Raw genomic sequence first — 18,312 nt, 5'->3', positions numbered from 1 at the left:
TGGAACTTTCCCTCCCCTCATCAACTCCAAGTGCCTTCCTCTCTCCTCCCCTCCCTCTGTGCCCCTCTCCCTTTCTCCTCAGTGAAGGGAGGACCTCCCATGCATATCAGCCCACCTTAGCATATCAAGTAGGACTGGGCACATCATCTTCTAGTGATGCTAGACAGGGCAGTCCAGTTAGGGAAAAGGAATCCAAAGGGGAGGCAACAGAGTCAGAGACAGGCACTGCCCCTGCTGTTAGAAGTACCACATGATGACCAAGCTGTGCAGCTGTTACATATGTGTAAGGGGCCTAAGGTCCGTCCCACGCATGATCTCTGCTTGATGGTTTAGTCTCTGTGAGCCCATATAAGCCTAGGTTAGTTGGTTATGTAGGTTTTCTCTGGCTCTTTCAGTTCTTCTTCCTCCTCTTTAATAAGATTTGATATTACCATCTTGGTAAGCAGTTTTGGATCGTCTTCATCTCAAGTCTCAGCTCCCAAAGGAGTTACTTAGGCTCTGGTAAAATCTCTACAAATGTTTGTTTAATTAGTGACTGAACAATTCAAATTTAGCTTTCCTTAAGTTTTTGGTAAATACTCAATAGATAGTTGTTGATGGGGTAAATGAGGGCAGGAACTGTATGTAGTAGCAGATGCATATGGAACCATAACTATTTTTATAAAGTCAACAAATGTTTTTAGTTGTTGGGCAAGATTTTGCAATACCCCAAATCCCGTAGGCTCAGCATCCCCAGAAGCCCCAACAATGCTTGAATAATTAGCTATTGAATGAAGGTTTAATTCTGGTACTGAAATTATTTGTGAATGTCTGACTTCAGGCAACTCCATGAAAAGCAATTAACAGATTCTTCAAATACATGACAAATCCTTTATTACTGTGCTTATAAGTGACAGGGCTTACAGAGAACCAAATGTAATTAAATAACAGTAACTTGAAATCTACCACAGACTCAAGATCTACAAGTTGTTAGACTTGGCAAGGCAAAACTTCTCAGACATTAGTTTGTTTCTGGTGAACGATAAAATTCCATTAAGCAATTCCAACATGTTTTGTTTTTTGTCTTACAGACAATTCCTTTGGCAGTAACTTCCACTTAGCTTTTATTATATAAAAATATAACAAAATTTCAGTATATACAAACATTACATTACACAATGTACAGGTTAAAAACACTAAGAAAATGGCAAGCCACAAGTGAAATTAAAGTCAATAGCATGATAAGAAAAATTAAATACTGCACACATTTCATAAAAATTACATTAACTACATTTTTTTTTGTTTGCAAATACCAAACAGTACCAATGTGATTGGAAATAGCTTCCAACAACTTCATTTTAAGGCACATCTTGCATATTTATATATACAACACTGAAACCGGTCAATAACTTAGGGACGTCTCAGGGTGACCTGTATATGTGTGTGAAGACATGCAGCATAAATTATACATTTTCATTGGCTCCCTTCTTTGGGGACACATATCTGCCACCAGGAGGGGACTCATAGAGGGGTACGCCAATCTCCTGCAGGTCTGGGAGTCTCCCTGGACGCGGAGGGGAAAGTAAAGTGACTGTCCTGTCATAGTCTCTATGCAGTACTTTCTCATAGACGCTCTGCAGCCCCACTGTCTTGGGCAGCTGGGCCTGGTAGTAATTGTCCCTGCGTAGCGGATCCCGAGGCAGGGACGTGCTCTTACAGAAGGTTGACATCTGGGCTGGTGGGTGAGGAGGCGGGTGTGCGCTGGGTCCTGCACAGGATGGGCTCCAGCAGCGGTCAGAATGGCCTAGGATTTTGCACTCGGCAGTGCACGCCCACAGTCCTAGAAAAAAAAAAGAGAGAGAGAAAGAATTTCCTGAGATTAGTACCGGTAGGCCTCCATCTGCCCAGTGTCAGCAGGGTCAGTGCAGCTGGAAAGGCAGGTGTGTTTAGAACCTAAAGGCACACGCTTTCCATAAAGATAACTTTCCATAATATTAAGCCTAGCTTTTTTTTTTTTTTTTGCTGGGAGGAAAACAACAGAAATCAGTAAGCAGAATACCCTTTCCCCACGCACGGATAGCATCACACCTAACAGAATCGGGGTCCAGTTGGGACTGGAATATTGAAGAGAGGGATGAAAAGAGGAGCTGGGGACACAGGTTTCCAGCAGGCAAACATTTGGGAAGGGAAGGCGGACCGCTGGGGCTGCCTGGGTTGGGGAGAAGCTTCCTCACCACTCTGCATGTGGTTGATGAGGTCCTTTTTCAAAGCGTCCCCGCTGATGTCGGAATCACTGTCATTGAAATCACTGTCTCCTTTTCCGCTGTCTTTCCCGCTGAACTTCTCAGCTTCTCGGCCCGAGATGGTGTTGAATGAATGGCCCTTCCAGACCGCCACAGGGGGCGCAGGCTCCTTCCCAAAGCCTGGGGAGGCACCGTAGGGCTGCAGCAGGGAATGGGGGGGAAGAAGGTGTGAGGGTTGGACAGGACACAAGAAAAAAAAAAGCAAGTGCGACAGGTTAAGCATCTCCTTGCTCGAGCCCACCCTTAACCCTCCGGTCTCCCTTCTCCCAGCCTGTCCGCGGAGCACAGAGGGGGGCGCCCACCCGAAGGAAGGCCTCACCTCGGCGTGCGCGCCTCGGAGCCGCTGCTGCCCCTCGAAGTGACAGGCGCTTTCCCCAGTGGCGCTGCCGCCCTCCGAGCCCGGCACTTCGGCCGCGGCGACCGCGGGCGGGGGCGCGTCGGCCGCGGGGCTGCCAAAGGGCGCTTTGCCGCTGCCAGGGAAGGTGAGCACGTCGAACATGTTGGGCCTGGGCCCAACTCCCCGGGCGGTCTCCTCCGGGGAGCCAGGGGCCGAGGCTCCGCCGCCCGCCGCCCCGGGCCGCTCTTCCCGGAGGGCCCCCCCTTTGCGCACCTCCTTCTTGCGGCGGTTGCAGGTGGTGGCGATGGCGATGATGGCGGCAAGCAGCAGCGTGCAGCTCCCAGCTAACACGATGATGACGATCAGCGGCGTGTCCCACTGCAGGGAAGGCCCCGACGGCGCTAGCCGAGAGCCTGGTGGCCTGGAAAGCTCCGGGCTCCCGGCACTGGCTGGCACAGCGGAGGCACCGCCAGCTGTTACCACGAAACTGACGGTTGCCGTGGTGGTGAGAGGGGGGTGGCCGCCGTCGGATATGACCAGTAGAGCCTTGAACACGCGGCCGGGAGGCTCCTGGGAGAGGTCTCCGGTGAGCACGATCTCCCCCGTGTGGCGGCCTATGGAGAAGGCCTCGCGTGGCTCCTGCTGAAGCAGATCGAAGGCCAGTTCCCCGTTGGCGCCTTCGTCCGCATCTCGGGCCTGAATGCGTGCCACAGCTGTGTCTTTGGCGGAACGTCCAGGGACTGCGACTTCTAGGGAGCCATTGGCCGGCGCCGGGTGCACGAGGATCGGAGAGTGGTCGTTCTGGTCCAGCACTCGCACTTGCACCAGAGCATTGCTGGAAAGCTGAGGGGAGCCACCGTCGCTGGCCTGGATGCGCACGTCAAGCTGGCGCAGAGTCTCATAGTCAAAGCTACGCAAGGCATAGATGGCCCCGGTAGCCGGGTCTACTGAGACGTAAGTGGACACGGCTTCTCCGGAGCGGCCCACTTCGGCCTCTACTAGCCGGTAGGTGACCTGACCGTTGCGGCCCAGGTCAGGGTCGCGGGCGGCCACTGTGGCCAGGTAGGCGCCTGGAGGGTTGTTTTCGCGCACTGACACCTCGTAGACTGGCTTGGTGAAGAGCGGCGCGTTGTCGTTCTCATCACCCACTCGCACGGTGTAGGGCCTCACGGTGCGCAGAGGGGGCGCGCCACGATCTTCGGCCACCAGCGTCAGGTTGTACTCCGCGATGCGCTCACGGTCCAGAGACGCCGCGGTCACCACCAGATAGCTGCCAGCGTAGGCCGGCTGCAGCCGGAAGTGCTCGTGCCCGTAGAGGGCGCAGCGCACCTGCCCGTTTGCGCCCGAGTCCCTGTCCGAGGTGCTGACCAGCGCTACCAGGCTCTCGCGTGCCGCCCCCTCTGGCACTAGCGAGGTGGCGCCGGCTTCCTGTGTCCCAGGCCCAGACGACGAGGCTGCGTCCGCTTCTCCTAGTGCGGCGGCGGCGGCAGCGGCGGAGAAGGGCGAGGTGGCTGGAGCCCCGGGGGCGGCCAGAGGGGTAATAGAAATATCGGGAGCGTTGTCATTGACGTCTCGGATGCGCACGATTACCTTGCAGGTGGCTGTCCGGGGCCCTGGGCCTCGGTCTTGAGCCCGCACGTCCAACTCGTAGGTGTCCTGGCGCTCGTAGTCCACCTGCCCAGCCAAGGTGAGGCGGCCAGAGCGCGGGTCGAGCCGGAAAAGGTGGCGGGCTTCGGGCGGGGTGCGGGCGCCGAAGGTGAACACCACGTCGCCGTTGGGACCTTCGTCGGGGTCGGCAGCGTCCAGGTCCAGTAGCAGCGATCCCACAGGTGCGTCTTCGGCCAATTCCACCTCGGCTACGGCACCCTGAGGGAAGGCCGGGCTGTGGTCATTGGCATCTAGCACACGCACGCTGAGGGCTGCTGTAGCGGAACGTGGCGGTCGCCCGCCGTCCTGAGCCACCAGCTCCAGGCTGTAGGAGGCCTGGCTCTCGCGATCCAGCTCCTGTAGCAGCACCAGATCCGCACACTGGGCACCGTCCGCTCGTGTTTGCAGCTCCACGCGGAAGGGGCTGTGAGGCTCGGCCAGGCGTATGCTCTGCAGCCCATTGGCACCCACGTCCTCGTCCACAGGCACCTCCAGGGGGATGCGCGTGCCTACGGGAGCACTTTCTGAGACCTCCACCGGGATCTGGGCCCGGGGAAAGCGGGGCGCATGGTCGTTTACATCCCTCACCTCTACCTCCACGTGCACCAGCCGGAACTGCTCCTGCGAGAAGCTGACAACATCGAAGGCCAGCACGCACTGTGGGGACTGGCCGCACAGACGCTCACGGTCCAGGCCAGCGTCCCCGACGGTCAGCTGCCCGTCGCCCTCGCGTACCCGGAGTAGAGAGCTGTTGAATTGCTTCATCAGGCGGAAGCTTGTGTCTCCAGACACTTTCATGTGCAGGTCCTCTGCAAGGGTCCCGATGACTGTGCCAGGGGCATCCTCTTCGAAGGTGCTGTATCGGACTGTCTTGCTCTGGGCTACCGAGAGCACCCAGCAGAGGCTAAAGAGCTGCAAGGGGAAAAGGCAAGGGCTGCCCCTGCGCTTCACAGGACTCATGCCGCTAAGCCCCAACTGCTATTCCGAAAGGCTTAGCTAGAGAGTCCTCTCAGGTTTGTAGATCGGAGCGTGAGTCTCAGGTTTTGCGAGCCCTGTGTGGGAGAAGTCTCCCAGCTGCAGCTCCGGCTCTGGCTGGCTCGGAGGACGAGCAGACCCGCCCTCACTCAGCACCTCGGTCTGCTTAACCAGGGCTGGAGCTGCGCCGCTGCGCGCCGCCTCCGCCTTTATAGCTGCCGATATGCAAATCACTGGAAGCGGGCAGCCAATGGCCGCCTAGCCATAGCGCCGCTCCTCCGCCAACCACTGACAATCCTTTTAGTGTGGAAAGGCTTAGAGGAGAAAACAAGAAAGGAAAATGAGGAAATCTTTCCTTTGTTTTAAAAACTCCTGCTCCCATTTTCTGTTAGCACCTTGCTTGTAGATGAATTAGCACTGAGCTCTGAAGTAAACGAAGTGGAGGGTTTTGGTAATTGGGAGCCCGGCATCCCCTCCTCTGTCCGCCGCCGCCGGTGCTAAGCGTGAACAAGCTGGGTTTTTCTTTAGAGGCTCCGGATCTCACATCTTATCCCCTGTACGCCTTTTTTTTTTTTTTTTTAAATCGTAAAGGCTTCCAAACTTGCTTTGGGGAACGAGGCTCTGTTCGCCATCTCTCTCAGCTTCTCACGGTGCCAGGAATAGCCTGTTGATGAAGTAGCCTGAAGGATAGAGCAAAACTGATTTTATTCAAAATTGGGCACGCGATTGTGTTTTGCTCGTGTGAGCACCGGTGCCACTTGTCTTTCAGAAAGGAGCGCTAGAATACATGTTAGTATGCATGTCACTGTTCAGATGGCTTTCTTAAGCCCTAGGTGCTAGCAGGCATGGAGAAAAAAAAGTTCCAAATAGGATTTAGCATAAGCTCGAGGAGATTTGGAAAGGTTTCAAAGATCAGACTGTATCAAAGACTTAGGAAGCCCTCGTTAGTAGTGGAAATAGAATGGCGTGGCAGGCGATCCCATCGGAGGCCCCCAATGTCTGTGTTATTTCACTGTGACAAGCTAAGGGGGGAGAGAAAGTTGAACAGTTTCCACAGCGGAGTTGGGCTAACTTGAATATAATGAGCAAACGCCACATGTATCCATTATGCTCTGCTATTCATCCTCAATCACTGCCATAACTCTCGGGCTAAACGGCGATGGGCGCTGAATTCCACACAATACCGGCTTCGTATTAAAGTGCATTTAGAGACCTTTTCCTCCTGATGCCTTGTTCCGCCTATTTAGAGGATTTTCTTTCTGTTCTAATAGGGCCTCTCTGGGAGCAACACTCCGTACTGTTCCAGAAGAACAAAATCACAGCATGACCTTGAAACCTGGCAGGAACCTGGGGTAACTTAACCATCTGCCTATGAAATTGTGGGACTTTAGCATCACCAATTCCCTCGAGCTGCCTCCACAGGTATCTTCAGTCCCGTAGCTGAAGGGCAGGGAGATGTGCCAACCTGCAACAAGACCTATTCGTATTGACTCTTACTGAGGGGCTCTATTGAACAGGCAGTGTAAATCCACAGGATGGAGGAAGAGTTACCAACACAAGTCACACACTTGAAGAAACAAATAAGGCGATTAGTTTGCTAGGCAGGTTGCAGTCCGCCAGTGCTCTGGGTCCTGGTCCTTCTGTAAAGTCCCTTTTCGGGTCTCGTCCCTTCAGATTTATTTGGAGTGTTTTCAGAAGAGGAGCAGGGCTTTGCCCAGAGTAGGGAGAACACCTGGGAACTGGGTCTGGGTGAGCAGTGGGGTGAGGGAGATAGATTGAGGGATTTTTTGGAGTTGCTTCGGAGTAGGAAATGCCATTAAATAAAAGCCACTATGAGGCTGAGGTGGAGGCAGTGGAGGCTTCCTTCATCTCCCCCGCCTTCCAGTCCTGGCACTTGCAGGCAGTGAGGCCAGATGTCTGCAGCCACTCAGAGACCTGAGAAGGGCAAAATTCCTACAGGACCCTAATTTCTAATCCCAACCCCCACCTCTGTTTACTTCCCAAGTGCCATTTTAGTGTTTGGCCCCCACCCTGCTCTTGTTCAAGAAATAGTCCTTGGGTGGATAGACATGTATTCAAAATAATGATCGGTCTGTTTTCGAACCCCCAAACACCCTGACCTGGGCTACACTTCATGTTTGGCTCTTCCAGGCCGCTCCCTCTTCTGTCACGGCCTCGCTCAGACCCAGACCTACTAGGTTCAGAACCCGACCGATGGACAGCAGCCTATGTGCTCCGGCTACTGGGGCACCCCGGAACTTTGGTGTTCAGACGCTGCTCTACCCAACAAAGAAAGCCGTAGCCTGGGCCTGGAGGGGAGCATGGGGTGGGGTTCGACCACGATTCTGTGCCCTCGCTCACAGCTCAGACGCCAGTGTCTGGGAGCTGGACTCCAACCTGAGATTCCAAGTTCGACCGCGGGAGCTCAGCAGAATGCTAAGTCTGTCCCCTGCCCAGTGCACTTGCGTCACCTTCAAAGGCTCAAACGAAGTGTTTGGAAGGGGAAAAAAAAAAAAAAAAAAAAAAAAAAAAAAAAAAAAAAAAAGCAGAAGCCCAGCCGCAGCAAGGGCGGTAGGTTAGCCCCAGGTTCAAAGGCTATTGTCCACTGCCGGCGCCTTGGATACCCGCCCCCCCCCCCCAAGCACAGAGGCTGGGGGAAGCCAAGCCTGGAGTGGGCTGGGGCTGGACTGTTGCTGCACGCTACGGCGGGTGCTCACGGGCCTGGGGGGGGCGGGCAGTGGGCTGAAGGTCCAGGTGTGAAGGCACGCGAGCTAGGAGCTCCCGCTGGCCGCCCGCATTCGCCAGATAATGGAAATACGATTTAAATAAAGCAGCGCATCAGCGGCCACTGCAACTCCCCGCGGTAAATAAATGCCCAGGGGGTTGAGGTCTGGAGGAAAGTCGGCGAGGGCAGACCGTAAAGGGAGGGGGAGCAAGTCCCCCAGCGCGGATCCACCCACAAAAGCTGCCCAGATCGCCTGGTTATCATGCCAAAAGATCTCAAAAGAGCCCCTTTCTCTCGGTTTTAGCAACTTCGCCCGCAACTGTCTCGCAATACTGAGAACAAACAGGGCTCCACAATGGCCGCGTTTTCTCGGGATGCAAATGTCGCCGCCTTGGCAGAGCTGGGTTTCTGTCACCGCGCCTAATGCAGGCATTGTGAAGCTCGCGTGCAGACCTCGGGATTGACACAGCATCACGTGATGGATTAGGGCTCCAGGAAAGTTTTCAAAGCGGCGACAATGGGGGGCTCAGCCTGATCTGCTATCTCCCACAGTTTAGCAGGAAAGAAAAATCAGGATATAGTCTCGTATGTAATAGGATTATCTTTTCCATTTTAAATTCTGTATGGCATGTAATTTATTTTTAATTAGGATTATATCTACCAGGAAAGGGAACTAGACTTTGCTGGAAAGTGTAATTCTAAAGGTGGATGCAGAGAGGGGCTATTTTCTAACATTTTATCTTCAACAACAACAAAAACCAGGGCCCATGATTTTTCTCCTTACAAGCTCACTTCGTTGAATAAATCTCCCATGGAACTGTACAACTGGTGCTCTGTCATGCAAAGAACAGATGAACCTTATGCAAAACGCTCTTAGAACTCCCGAATCTCCGAGTTTTACTGGGATTGACATGTGGAAATGCAACAGAGCTCTTTTGTACACTCCAAATGCTTACTCTAATTTTTCTCGCTGTCAGTACTGCCAAAATGAGTTTTAAACTTTATACTAAACAAAAGAACAGCATGCTCCATAATGTAATTATGCCTAGCAGTCAAACAATGGGACAATTTGGGGTGAAGGTAACTGCTGCCTCAAGGATGATGTTGAATTTATCCCAAATGCCAGATGCCCCCAAATTCTGAGCCATGTTCAGGTCCTGGCCATCCAGCTTTCTGGGTGCTTTGTGTGGTGAGAAACTGAGTGACACGCACTTTACCTGGCAGGAAGTAGCACTTGGTCTTTGCCTTAGGGCTTATGCATGAGTTCCAGTCTCGTCATCATCATCAAGAAACCACTGACATGTTGTGTGACCCTGACCACAACACCTGGCCTCTTTGTGTCTTAGTCCCTTCATCTATGAAAAAAGACATAATAATAGAACCTGGTAAAATTGTCTTGCGAACGGTGAAGATTAATATACTATTAGGAACGCAGGTTACTTCCTTTCAAATCACTGGGGGAAAATATTAGAAACTATGTAATAGTTACTCTTACAGGTGAGGAATTTGTTCAGGAAGGAAAAAGGGAAAGGAGTAAAAAAGAAGAAAGAAGGGGAAAGAGAAAGAAAGATCTATTTCTGGTCTGCTTCTTTGCTTCCCACTCTCTTGAAATACTAGATTATAGTCATACATAGACTGTTAAAGGAGAAGACGATCTCGTGAGCATTTGAGCATCTTTCATGCCCTCTTGTTATCTGAAAGTCTTCTATAGTTGAAATCAGACCAGTACCAAAAAGTATCAGCCCACCTTTTCCCTACCTCGGTCCACAAAAGTCATCTACCATCATTGAAACCACCTACACGTGGTTATTTGTTAAGCAGCAACCCCTGATTCCTGAGGAATAAGAAACTTTTCATTTTAGGATGCTACAGAGCAGGTAGCCTCCTGTGACTATACAAAACCAACATGTGAAAAATGCTTGGTCCTGTGCTTCTTTTTGGCATTGACCTGCTGGAGCTGCCACAATAAAACACTGCCCACCAAGTGTCTAAAAGAACAGAAATTTACTTTCTCATGTTTTTGGAGGCAAAGAGTCTATGATCAAGTCCAAGGTCTAAGGTTTCTCTCCTTGGCTTGTTGATGGCTGCCTCGTCTTCTCTCTGTGTGCATGAGCAGTCCCTCATAACCTCTTCTAATTCTAAATTTCTCTTTAGAGGTCCTGTCTCTAAACACTGTAATATTTTGTGGTACTTCAGTGTTGACCTCTCAGAACGTGAATTTTCAGGTGGCAAAGTCAGTTTATTGCACCCTCATCCTGTACTAAGTCTCAGACTCTGTGACATGTGCTATGAGAACAGAAATCAAGAAACAGTCTGTTGCAACATAAATAAATGATTGAAAGAAGAAAGTAGAGAAATTTCTTATCTACATTTCGAACGGGTAATCAAGGTCAAAGTGCTGGCTAGTTTTTAATGTCAGCTTGACACAAGTTAGAGTCATCTTATTAGAAAATGTCTTCATAAGATCAGGCTGTAGTCAGGCCTATAGATAGTTTTTTGTTGTTGTTGTTGTTTTGTTTTTTTGTTTTTCAAGACATGGTCTCTTTGTGTAGCCTTGGCTGTCCTGGAGTAGTTTTGTAGACCAGGCTGGCCTTGAACTCATAGCAATCCATCTGCCTCTGCTTCCCAAGTGCTGGGATTAAAGGCGTGCACCACCACGCTGGGCATGATAGTTTCTTAATTAGGGATTGAAGTGAGAGGAACCAGCTCATTGTGAGTACAGTGTAAGCAAAGTGTATGGAAGTGTAAGTGAAATAAACTATGTTCTCTTTACATTGCTTTTGCCCTTATTTCATTATAGCAATAGAAACCTTAACCGAGACAGTCAACATCAAAAGTAACAGGTCCTGTCGATGGCATTCATCTTAGGTATGATGTGGTGAAAATGATCCTTTATGTTTATGGTCTTCCTTAGAACCATATACACATAGTCCAATCATGAGAAACTTATCTCATAAACTCCAATAGAAGGAGAGACTACAAACACTGATCAATAGTTCTCAAGACTACCAAGGTCAGCTAAAAGAAGGAGAATCTGAGAAGCCATAATAGCCAAAAAGGAGCCTAAGGAGACATAAAAATCAAATGCAGCACAGCGTCTTGGAACACAGAAAGGTCATCCGTGGGAGCTGGGGACATGGCTTAGCTGGTAAAACGCTAGACACGCAAACACGAGGCCCTGAGTTTTGATCTCCGGCACAGGAGTAAAAGCTGATGTGGCTGTATAATTCCAGGGCTCAGGAGAAAGAAATGAGAGTGTCTCTGAGGTTTGCAGGGCAGCCATTCTAGCCAAGACAGAGAGCTCTAGATTTGGAAAGAAATCCTGTCTCAAAAAATAAGGTGGAGAGTAGCTGAAGTCAACCCAAGACCCATGCTTACACACACGCACGTGCACTTGCACACACATGTGTGCGCCCCCACATATAAATAAGCACACACATAATTTAAAAAAGGGGGGGGCATTTAAGGAAAGCCAAGGAAATATGACTGGACCATGCTCTTTGAATAAAACCAGTATACCCATATCTCTCATTAACTGTAACACATTGGGCAAGGGACATTCTGTGATGAAGGTTCACAATGCTGATGGTCACCAGTGGAATACCAGCAGACATATCACAGAGCTCGAACAGTGTTACAGGCATGCTGTCGAAGCTCAGAGGGAGTGAGCAATTGCTCAGGGTTGAGAGGGTACTCAGGGCATCTTTCCAGGAAGAGGTGGCATTTGGAAATTGAAGGGACACAAGCCAGGGGTAAAAGGATCAAGAAAGAGGTGGAGGTGAGAGGGGCATCCCATGCAAGGAGAACACTGAGGGCTGCAAAGGGCTGAGGCTGGACAGTGAGATGCGTGAAGGGAACTGGCAGGTGCAGAGTGACAGGGGAAATCAGGTAGGCACTTTATGGGCTACATTCAAGAGTTTGGGTTTTGCACCATAAAGAGCTGTTTCAGGGATGTTGCTCCTGGAACCAATAAATAGGCTCATTGGGTTAAAGGAGAATGGAAGAGGATGTTTAAACTATTACCTGGGAGAAAAGCATAATGCAACCCAAACAGTGATTAGTTTTGTTTGAGGTAATGTGGAGTCCTAAGAGATGTGGGTGTGTGTGGGGGGGGCTGGGGGGGGATGGGGGCTTGGGGGGTGGGATGGGGGAGGGCAGGACGGGTAGCGGGGAGGAGGATGGAAGAATGCTTTGGAGTGGCACCTGCTTATCAAGGAGCGGAGGCGGCAGCGGCAGAACACTGGGTTTCCAAGTATAAAAATTTCCCCTTCATGCAACCCAAGCAGTACAGGAGCAGCTGGCTGTGAATCCCACTCATCACACACACACACACACACACACACACACACACACACACACACACACACACACACACATCCTCTGGGGAATGCAGTTGCCACATCTTTGATGTTTAGTTTCAAGAAGGACAGAGGTGGGAGAGAAAGTTTCTCATTTGCTCTTCAAGTAAACAATTTTATTTTGGGGATCGAAATTAGGGTGAAGTCTTTAATCACCTCACTGTGCCTTGCCTTGGTCGTCTATCAGGGACATGAAGGAGGATGGAATCAGGTGTTCCATGGCTGTTTATGGTCTTGTGGTGTTCATAAAAGCCTATGGATTCAGTGTAGGCATATGGGGAGGTATGGGGGAAAATTAAAGACTTTATTCCGGATCCTTTTGGCTGGAGAAGGTAGAGTATGGGCTGGTGAGGCCTGGTTTATGGCTCATGGACATTTCGAGTGAGAATTAAGGCAGATTAGATGGTTTAGGGCAGAAAAAGAGGCTGTAGGCAATCAAAGGAGCCCTCAGTGAGGACAGAAGGAAAGACAAATCTGTGCTTAAACTGTGCGCTGGAATTCTAGAGTTCAATAAATCCAACGGATTAGTTGCTTTCAGAGACTGAAACATGTTGCTACAAATTTAGGGTTTCCTTATTAATAAATCTCATGAGATTTAAAAAGACTTGAATTAGAAGGAGGAAACCCTTTGAGGACAGAGTATTTTACTCAGACTACTTACTCTCCTCTCCCCTGTCCCAACCTTCCAGTCCCCAACGCCCAGAGCCTTTGTTCTGGGTAAGTGCAGGGGACTTCCGGCTCAGACCCTGCCCACATCTCTGGTTTGAACTCTCATGCTCTTAAGTGGATCACAATCCACTTTTGAAATGGAAATGAAGTTCACAAGGGCCATTTCAGCATTAAACCCAGAATCAGGTCCAGGCAGGGTTTGGTTTGGTGTAGACTGGTGTTATAAATTTTGTCGTTGAGCTGAAAACAGTTTTAGGCCATTGATCTCGTGTCACCCGTAATCGAGACAGAGTGATGGCTGATAAACTGCACAGTGACAGGCTGTAGCCTTGGAAGGAAAAAAAAAAAGCCCAAATTAGGGGGAAGAAAAAGAACTGGTGGGTTAGTTACCAACCTCTGAATTCCCCTCACTCTGGATTCCTTCCGACCACTTTAGAAGCATTTATTTCTAGGTAATTTTATCGTTGTGTCTTTGTCCTTCAGAGGTGCTTTGTCCTATGAAATCTCTCAGGGAGTTTAGGCGAAATCATTTTTACATGTATTACTCCACAGACCCCAGAAGTCTCATAACCCTGCTGCAGGCCCCAGCCCTGAGGAGGCTCTTACCTGCTCAGACAGAAATGATGTCTATAAATAACCATGAGTGTTAATATTAATTTATGAATTTATGATTTCTTACCAGAATGACCCAGCCTCTAGGCCCCAAACATTGCTTGTGTTAATAGAGGCAAATGTGGGGAAAAATGCACAGGGGCAGGAAGCTAGAATAGGAGACAGGTTCTTTCCTGGATGACATTTAAAGGGGTGGTCCCCTCCCCCGTTTTGTATCCCTGTTTGAGCCCAGCTCCTCTTTGACAGGGTGACATGTATCATGTGTAGTCCAAGAAGGCCTGGGACACTTTCGGATAAAATTTGAGTGGGCAAGGTGAGAAGGCTGGGCCTAGGAGATTAGGGGAGTATGGTAAATCATTTGTACTGGGGGAAGGACAAAGGTTAAATTCTTTTTGCTCTGGCTCTAGTTCCTTTTTGGTGTCCAGTGTGGGAACCAGAGATGGAGAAGGACCTACTCCCCTATTGAACCCTGAGCTCTCCTAGGCACAGCTGTCCACAGGGCATCAATCTTGCTTTGCCTTAGAAACTTTGTATGGTTGTCTCAGGGGGCTGAGAAGAGGGGTAAACGGGGGAATTGGTGCTCCCACAGCGAAGAATAATATGACAAACTGTCAGGCCGCGGCAACTGGGTAACTTCTATTCCTTCAGTGGTCAAGGGTCCTGCGGGTTCCTGAATCCTTCATGGCTGGGAGCTGGGAGGAGGGGCAATATGGAATGTGCCACAGATCACACACCTTTCCATCAAACCTAGAAGGGGATTTTGTTGGAATTTTGTAAAAAGAGGGAGAGGGGAGTGCCTTTGCCCAGGAATGGAATGATGTGAATAGAAGAGTTTGGAAGGAGAATTTTATGGGTAAGAATTCCACAGGATCAAGCAAGAAAGGCTGTTCATAGGGGTCAGACACAGTGGAGACAGTCCTGCAGAAAGAAATTGAGGAAGTGAAAGCAAAATAGAATTTGCCCAAAAAAGCTTTAGTAACTTCAAACAACCAAACCTCCTTTCCTTTTTAAAAAGACTTATTTATTTATACACATGAGCATGCTATATGCATGTATGCCTGCATGACAGAGGAGAGCACCCAATCCCGTTATAGATGATTGTGAGCCACCATGTGGCTACTGGGAACTGAACTCAGGACCTCTGAAAGAGCAGCCAGTGCTCTTATTCATTGAGCCATCTCTCTAGGCCCCTGAACTTTCTCTTTTACTCTGTATGTCTGTTGCAACCCTGGGGGATAGGCTCTAGGCTTCCTCAGTTGGGGGCCTGGGTTGATGAAAAGCTACCACTTAGAACTTGGTCTTTGTTGATGCACTGTGCATGGTGGGGATATGGCCAATTGTATGTTGGTCTTTAAACTTTGTGCTCAGATATAACAGAGACAATCTGTTTATATTTCTTTGTCCATTTAAGAATCTTGGTAATGCAGTGTAAAGCTCATTGGCCTTTGAAGGGAGCGTGGAGAAATAGCAGCACCATCGGACAAAGCCTTAATGAAGCTCAGGTTGAGGATGAGAGCCCTAAGCTTACATCTCCTCTGCAGGTCTTAAACGAGTCTCTTCCTTCCTTTTTTTTTTAAGTGGCAGAAAAATGGCAGTTATGAGAAATGCTACTCAAAGGCATATGTGCCTTGAAATTCAAGGAAGGTCAGAAATAAATTAGAAGTGTCCTCATGTGACACATTCTTTAAAGTAGTGGCTAAATTACAGCTTCAGACTAATTAGTGTGAGGAAATCTCCAGAGAGTGAAAGATTGAGTATTGGTAATGGGATTACATGTCCTCTTGCTTGTGCTTGGGGAAAAACTTGCATAAAGCATCTTCATTAATCACAGTCCTAATGGCTTTTACTTTTAGCACCATCAACTGACGACCAGGATCAAAAACATTTTACTAAGCAACTTTCAAAGTGTGCAAGGAGGCAGTGAAGCGTGCTTTGTAGTTGGGTTGAACAATCTGCCTTTTAAGAGTCTAGACTCACATGGATAGAACAATTCAAGGCATCTAAACAAATACCAGGAGGGTCATGAATTTACAGAGTGATGTGTTGCAAAGGCTGAGGAATAAATGTAGGGTTTTAAAAAAAGACTTTGTTTTTGCAGGGTAATCAGTAGAGAAGGGGCCACGAACCATACTTGGGAGGAATTGACCTTATTGATGTTCCGTTCATAAGGGGAGGCACCAGAGGATAAAATCTTGCCTTATCTTCCATATATTATGGTCAGAGGAAAAGACAGACACTCTTGAACAATGTCCTCTGACCTTCACGTGACTTCCATGGCATGCGTAAGCCCTCACACATAAACATGGGCAAACGCGTATAAAAAATGTTAACAAAATAGAGGTTTGCCTAAAAGGAGGATCAGACTTAGGAACTCATTTAAGAAGGGGGAGGAACATCTCTGTGAATTCTTTGGGGGAAGGAAAGAGCTGTGTTAAGCTAAGCGTTAGTTTAGATATGGAAGTAAGGCTAAGGCAGGAAACAATGCCATTCTATATACCCCAGAGTTCTACTGTAGCTGCCATTTTCCAAAAGAGCGGGGATTGGAAGGACTCTTGCCACAGATAAGTATCCTTCCACATCTTCTTGGAAGTAGGCAAGGCACATAGGAAATATGAGACAGTACTTAATTATAGACTTTAGAGAGATGAAGGAAGCCTGGGGTGCCATGCAGGTGTACCAATCTACACACATTATTCTAAGCTGCTTAAATGAGGTGCATAATTCTTTCTCTAACTCACTCAGAGTTGAAATGAGGGGCCCATGTCTTTTGTGAACTATAAAGCATTCTAGCTATTAGGCTACAGTGCTAATGGAGATGCTGAAACTAGAGGGACACTGAGCCAGCGTTATGGAGGCAAAGATACGGGTAGCCGATAATGAGTGAAGGAAAAGGGAGCGGAAAGGCTAGATCTGACATCTCAGGGAAAGTCTTGAGGCCTTTTCACCACAGAGTGATAAAGCAAAAAAAGAGTAATATATTCATTCTCCTGGGTATGGAAGAGGGTGGGTGTGAAGCAGACAGCAGGTCATTTACTGATTTACAATAACTTCCTGGCCTCAAGAAGCCAAAAGATAAACAAGAGTGGTAATGAATGAATGGACAAACGGATGAGTTAGCAACAGGCTCATGAAAAGTCAGGCTTGGTGGTGCATACCTGTAATCCTAACCCTTGAGAGACCGAGGAGGGCAGGTTGCCACAAGTTCAAGGCTAGCCTTGGCTATATAGTGAGTCCCAGGTAAGGTTGGGCCATGCACCTCTATTAGCAAAACAACAACATCAACAACAACAACAACGAACAAATAAACAGCGAAGAACAAAACCTCTGAATACCATTCCCTCTCTTACAAAGAAGCTCTGTGACTGTTTCAACACTGGAGATTTTTCTGAAACAACAGCTCCCTGCTCCCCCATTTGCTTGTTTTAGGGAAAGAAAAGTCAACTCCATGCTCCTCTTAACATGTTTGAAACACCTTCCAGTTAATTTTAATGAACGTATGCTGGTAAAAAACCATCAGCAAGGCAGATGCAGTGTTGGAAATTCAACTTAGCACTGGCATCTCAAGGCAGGTCAGGGAAGAGACTGTACCTTGGACAGCGCCACAACTATGGCTGGAATAAGTGAAAAGAGAGCACGCTAGAAAGACACCTTTGCATTCTGCAGGCTCTGGGAGGACACATTTGATTTCTCTTCCCTGAGAACTCCAGGATGATTTGTGTTTCTTACAGCAGGGATGGTGGCCCCCACACAACTACCTCCATTCACCTTGGGGCTGGTCAGGTCATCGTCGGGCTCTGATCTTGGTAGACTCGACCCAGGGCAAGAAAGCAAGGCTCAGTCCTCCTAGATTTCAGCTCTCCTCTTGATCAACCCAGCTGGGAGGCGAGTCGAGTTCAATCACAGACAAGCTCATATTACATGTCATTTATCAAAATCGCATTCACATATTAAATTCTGTCTCTTAGAGGAAAAGCTATAGTCTTAGGACAGAACTTGAGAAATTTGTCACTTATCTTGTATCCCTTTAATCTGCCCTGGCTGTCTCTTCATGTCCTTCTGCCCTGCTCTGTAGGTGCTCTTCATGGCCCAGAATGCAGCTCTCTGCTGATAATAATAGCAATAATATTTCTAATAATGGCTATGAATGTAAGGCACTTGCTTCTTGCCATGCAGTGGGGCTAGGCAGTTCACTCACTTATTTTAATTCTCACAGCAACTCTGCAGTGTAGGTATTATTACAACAATTGTCAGAGAAACCGAAGTTCAGAGAAGCTAATGTCTTCAAGGGCTCCCAGCTGGTGAGTGGCAAGGAAAGACTTAAATTCAATCTTCTCTTTTTTGAAGGGGTCTCACGGTGTAGCTCAGGTCTAGAGCTCATTACTTAGCCCTGGATGACCTTGAACTCCTGATCCTCTTTCCCTGAGTCCTGGGTTCACAGGGACATGTTTCTACATCCAGCTTGACTCAGATTCCCATGATGTACAGGCCCTATCCATTCTATGAAACCACACTGCATTAAACCTTTTGTTCTCAAGGGCTCTTTAGGTTCCTTGGCCTCCTCCCACAGGCTACTTAGGGCTCACTCCTGCCTCCACCGCCTCTTCTGCTCACCCCTTCTGCTCATCCCCATGTTGGAATTGGGGATTTTGTTTGGATAGTCAGATGTATTTTCCAGGGCATCTAACAGGAAGCCTACCTCGTTCTTTC

At 48.8% G+C, this 18,312-nt stretch overlaps 1 protein-coding gene across 3 annotated transcripts; it reads right to left on the bottom strand.

Annotated features, from left to right (window-relative positions):
* Positions 1 to 856: 856 nt before the first annotated feature.
* On the bottom strand, positions 857 to 5,530 carry PCDH8 (protocadherin 8). Of its 3 annotated transcripts, XR_014776522.1 has the most exons (4): positions 2,893 to 5,530; positions 2,602 to 2,752; positions 2,214 to 2,421; positions 1,687 to 1,819 (listed from the first exon to the last, which is right to left on the bottom strand). XR_014776522.1 is itself a non-coding variant. In XM_084767679.1 (3 exons), the coding sequence occupies exons 1-3, from the start codon at positions 5,224 to 5,226 to the stop codon at positions 1,443 to 1,445; spliced, it is 3,210 nt and encodes a 1,069-aa protein (XP_084623805.1). In that variant the 5' UTR covers positions 5,227 to 5,522; the 3' UTR covers positions 857 to 1,442. The 3 variants fall into 3 exon arrangements, 2 of the variants coding, with proteins under 2 accessions (XP_084623805.1, XP_084623806.1); XM_084767679.1 differs by having other exon boundaries at positions 857 to 1,819; positions 2,602 to 5,522; XM_084767680.1 differs by lacking the exon at positions 2,602 to 2,752 and having other exon boundaries at positions 857 to 1,819; positions 2,893 to 5,521.
* Between the last annotated feature and the right edge of the window lie 12,782 nt (positions 5,531 to 18,312).

This window comes from Acomys minous (assembly GCF_964271855.1).
Source record: "Acomys minous genome assembly, chromosome: 18".
Taxonomy (NCBI): Eukaryota; Metazoa; Chordata; class Mammalia; order Rodentia; family Muridae; genus Acomys; species Acomys minous.
Note: the sequence above shows the minus strand (reverse complement) of the source record. Positions and strands in the feature narration are given on the sequence as shown.

Coding starts and splice junctions, on each gene's coding strand:
- PCDH8 (XM_084767679.1), bottom strand. CDS start 5,226: ATGAGTCCTGTGAAGCGCAGGGGCAGCCCTTGCCTTTTCCCCTTGCAG. Junction 2,422..2,601: donor TCCGAGGCGCGCACGCCGAG/GTGAGGCCTTCC, acceptor TCCCTGCTGCAG/CCCTACGGTGCCTCCCCAGG. Junction 1,820..2,213: donor CATCAACCACATGCAGAGTG/GTGAGGAAGCTT, acceptor TTTTTTTTCTAG/GACTGTGGGCGTGCACTGCC.